Below are 4716 nucleotides of genomic sequence, written 5' to 3'. Positions count from 1 at the left end.
CATTTCTCTTTCATCTGATGAGTCCCAAATGCTTAAGTATGGGACAACATATTTGGTGAGTCTTTGTTCCAGCTGCTCCCACCAGCCTAAGGCTAATGGTTTACTTTTAGTAACTCCATTACTGCACAGATCTCAGGATGTTGATAGTAGAGGAGATCAACTAGTCCGATGCCTTCATTTTACAGGAGAAGTAACTGAGGTTTAGGAAGAGATGAAGTGATTTGCCTGAGTTAGTGACTGAGCCAAGATTCCAACTCAATTCTTCTGACTCCTCCCTATTTCAATGCACTCTACTCCATTGTCTGTACTCTGGAGAAAGAGGGATAAAGAAGTTGGGGAAGGAGAGATAAGCTCCATTCACTTACTGAAAAGGTTAGAGATAGGAATAGACTCTTCTAGAAATCCACCATCCTTCCCTCCCCTGGTTTTGTATTTCTATCTCTGTTTAGTAAAAAAGCTTTTGAAGGCACTATTATAGTTTTTGTTGAATGCTGTGTAAATCAAGGGGTTGAAGAAAGAATTGGAATAACCAAGCCACAGGAATATGCTTTTCCAGATGGGGGGGATGCTGCAAGAACAGAGTGGGGTGATGAGCTCTGTGAGGAAGAAGGGGATCCAACAGAGAACAAATACACCGATTAAAATTCCCACCATCAAGGCTGCCCTCTTCTCCTTCTGCTCCCTCCATGTTTCACCATGTGTTTGAAAGGCAAGGGTGGCGTGACGAGCTGTGAACACCATCTGGGCCTCTTGGGGAGCTTCCTTTGCCTTGGAACAAAAACAAACAGAATTTTTAAAAAAACTGACAACATTGGATGGTTAAGCATCATGATGATTTCCCCTTGCCCAGCCCCAAAGCCCTACTGTGGAAACAAACAGCCTACAATGTTAACCTTTGCTTCAGAACTCAATATCTCATATTTATCTACATAAATCTTCAGAACTCAATATCCCAAGATATTTATTGTGAGACCAGCATAAGAAGATTAGAGACTTCCATTCTAGCAAAGCTATGCAATGCCCAATGCACCCCAGTTTGCAAGGTCTCTGAGAAATCATAGCTTAGAAATTGCCAGACACATAGTCTGTTCCCCAGCATGAGAAAAGTGAACTTTTCCCTTCCCCAAATACTAGATGTTTTTCCATTGGTTCAGGAGTTCTGTGAGAAAAACATACGTTATTCTATACAAAGCTGGGTCATACATTGATATGCTGACATGTTGAACTACCTGTGATTTATTATCCTATAGAAAATACTGCTTAGAGCCACTAAGGTAATCTATATCCATTGTTTCCATCTTGTAAATCATTACTATCCATTATTCCTGCAAAAGACTTACCTAATCCTTTAGCTTATGCCATTTTCCCTATAAAGTATGTACCCCAAATCATTACACTTTGTTACCACCCAGAAAGAGGATGTCTGTGTGTCTGATCTGTCAGTCTGGCGGCTTGACCCTCCTATAATCCCAGAATCATTTTTCTCATCCCGGTTGGATGACCCACAAATAATTTGTCAAGCAGAACTTGACAATTTATCACCTATAAAAGGGATGAAAATAGCTGACTATAACTCAAAAAATGTCAGGAGAAATAAGAGGAATGATCCCTGAGCTGGGAATCCCACAGTTGGACTCTAGCCTTTGAAATGGGACTAAATGGGAAGAAAGAACTCGGATGTTTTAAGTAATGACAAGCATATATATAATCACAGGAAGAGTACTCCAAGTTTTAAAGGCTATGAAGATACTTCTAAACTGTCATCAAAAGGAGATGCCTGTTGAGTCAGTTATCCATTAGGAGGGACGGCTTTTCATCAAGCCATCCATATGATTCCCACAAAGGTAAAGTCATACTACCTGGGATAGAGACTGGTGTCTATATGTTTTGCTAAACTCCTTCTATGGTTTGTAAAGAAGTGCCACAGGAAACACCAATTCAGGCTCACTTCACTCTTACTCCAAAGGAATACAGTTTCCATAAGCTGTGTCTTCCTTTCCTCATACAAACCTGTCACCATGGTTTCCACTTCAAATAAAACAAATGCAGAAATGCCATCAGTTCCAGAACACTCTCACATTGGCCTGTGTGTATGTGTAGAAATTGAGCACCCAATAAACACATTGTGGGCTAATTAATTTCTGTTATAAAATTCATTTATTTTCAATTTAAAATATTCTGAGTTTCAAATTCTCTTTCTTCCTCCAATGCATGTCTCATCGATTGAAAAGGCAAACAATATGATGCCCCTTATGCATATGAAGTTGTGTAAAACATATCCCATTTTAGCTATGTTACAACAAAAAAGAAAGAAAAATAAAGTGAAAAATCTGCACTTACTTTCTTCCCATAACACTTTTTGATAATGTGTCAGGATCATAAAATGTTTAGATGTATAAGCATCAAGTGCTCAGTTGTGCACTATATGCCAAGAACTCTCCTAGGTACTGCAAAGGCAAAAAGAGTAAAGCCCCTGACCTCAATTAACTTATATTTTACTAAAGGGAAATAACACCTCTTCTAATCTTTTCATTTTATAGAGGAGAAAATTGAGGCTCAGAGAAGGCAACTTACTCAAGATAGTCACAAAGCCCTAATGCCATTTTCCCACCACATCTCCAAAATCCTTACATGTCAATGGTCATGAATGTGTTCAAAACATTCCTAAGACATAATTGGAAAATGACAAAAATATAAGTGTAGGACAGGGAAGTGACTTTCTCATTGTTTTTGGGCCTTTCAATAATGCAATGTTCAAAAAGTCCATTTGCAAGGTTGATTTTTAGAATATTATACATAATACAATTTTTTGTTAATAAAATATTTTGTAAGGCATATGTGGCCACTCTAACATGAAAGTATTACAACTTTTTGTGACCTGGAGTCCCCTAAGTTTTAAAGAGATGGCTATTGTCTTAGATGTGCGACCTCCAAACAAAGCAGGGTTCAAGTGAAACAAATGTTTCCACTGCAGAAATTTATCACCAAGCGTTAGAGAGAATGTTTTCTGTTAATTAGTTGTACTAAGACAGTAGGAGGCAGAGATACATGGTAGTGGTTGGGAAAGAGAGACAGAACAAAAATGAAAATTAAAGATCCTAAATTTGAAACTGGAATCTATTGGGAGCCTATGTAGAGTAGCAGTTTCCAAAGGACCACAGCTGGGGCAGGAAACAAGAGGACAAGAATAGGCATATTGTTTGCATGCACTTCAAGAGAATATAAGATGCCACAATCTAACCCCAAAGTCTATTATAAGTTGTTTAAACATTTGTAATGGCTACACTAGTAACAAAATTGGCTTCTCATTTCCCAATTGACAAATGATCAAAGGATATGAACAAGCTGTTTTCAGAGATATCAATAGGCATATGTTTTAAATTACTCTTAATTAGAGAAATGCAAATTAAAACAACGCAGAGATGCCACCACACACCCATCAGATTGGCCAATATGACATAAAAGGAAAGTGATAAATATTGGAGGGGATGTGGAAAAATTGGGACACTAGTGCATTGTTGGTGGAGTTGTGAACCGATCCAACCAATCTGGAGGGCAATTTGGAATTATTCCCAAAGGGCCATAAAATTGTACATACTCTTTGATCAACCACTGGATCTATATTCTGTAAAAAGAGCCAGGTGCAAGGATGCAAAGGAGATTTTCATTATAAAAAATAAAATACTTATTTAAATATATAATGATAAAAGGATTTCTAACTCTAAGGGATTCTTACTCCACCCAAATAAAACTCCCTGGTTCTGTAAGGAACTGCTTCTCCTATTTTTACAGCTGCATTAATCCTTCCTGATCAGACTAACCCAAATTTTTACTCTTCTAAATAAACTAACAATATTATCCTTATAATTCTTAACTTCGCCTTCAAGTTATAAAAATAACAAAGGCTGGTTGAGTCTCAACAACAATCAAGTTAGGACTCTGTCTTTAGGCCTGGTCCTCAATCCACTGAGCCTCTTAGCTAGCTCATATTATTCCTTTTTTACAACTGAGGAAACTGAAGTGGAGAGGTTAGATGACTTGTACACCCTGAAACCATATTTTTTCCTGACTTCAGGCCTATTGCTCTATCTACCCTGCCTCTTAGCTGCCTAAATGATGAAAAGGAGAAGTGAAATGATTTACCTAAAATCAAGCAGCAGATCAAGTTAGGATCAGACCCCAGTTCCCTTCTCACTTCCCTTCTTACTACCACTAGGCAACACTGCTTCCCAAATGCACATGTCTAGTTTTATATTTGGCAGCTAGCTAATGCAGTGGATAGAGCACCAGACCTGGAGTGAGGAAAACCTGATTTCAAATTTGGCTTCAAATATTTATTAGCTATGTGACCCTGGTAAACTAACTTGATTTTGTCTACTCAGTTTCCTCACCTGTAAAATGATCTGGAGAAGGAAATGGCAAATCACTCCAGTTATCTTTGCTGAGAAAAGAGTCCAAAGAGTCAGACACAACTGAAAAATGACAAAACAACAAAAAGTTTTATATCTATTTCCAGGTCAGTCAAAAACAACCTGAAAAAACTATGAAGGGAAAGGGAAGGAAGGGAGAGCTTATAAGCAAAGAATAATAATTAGGTTTCTTGATAGATGAAATCTGCGAAAGAAAGAAAGAAAGAAAGAAAGAAAGAAAGAAAGAAAGAAAGAAAGAAAGAAAGAAAGAAAGAAAGAAAGAAAGAAAGAAAGAAAGAAAGAAAGA

At 37.6% G+C, this 4716-nt stretch overlaps 1 protein-coding gene across 1 annotated transcript in view; it reads right to left on the bottom strand.

Annotated features, from left to right (window-relative positions):
• Positions 1 to 435: 435 nt before the first annotated feature.
• Positions 436 to 4716, bottom strand: part of LOC123239349 (5-hydroxytryptamine receptor 5B-like) — a 16284-nt gene continuing 12003 nt past the window's right edge. The window contains exon 2 of the mRNA XM_044666623.1: positions 436 to 768. Within this exon, the coding sequence (XP_044522558.1) occupies positions 436 to 768 (333 nt within the window). The remainder of the gene's footprint in view (positions 769 to 4716) is intronic.

This window comes from Gracilinanus agilis, chromosome 3, assembly GCF_016433145.1.
Source record: "Gracilinanus agilis isolate LMUSP501 chromosome 3, AgileGrace, whole genome shotgun sequence".
NCBI lineage: Eukaryota > Metazoa > Chordata > Mammalia > Didelphimorphia > Didelphidae > Gracilinanus > Gracilinanus agilis.
This window is presented reverse-complemented; position numbering and strand designations above follow the sequence as displayed.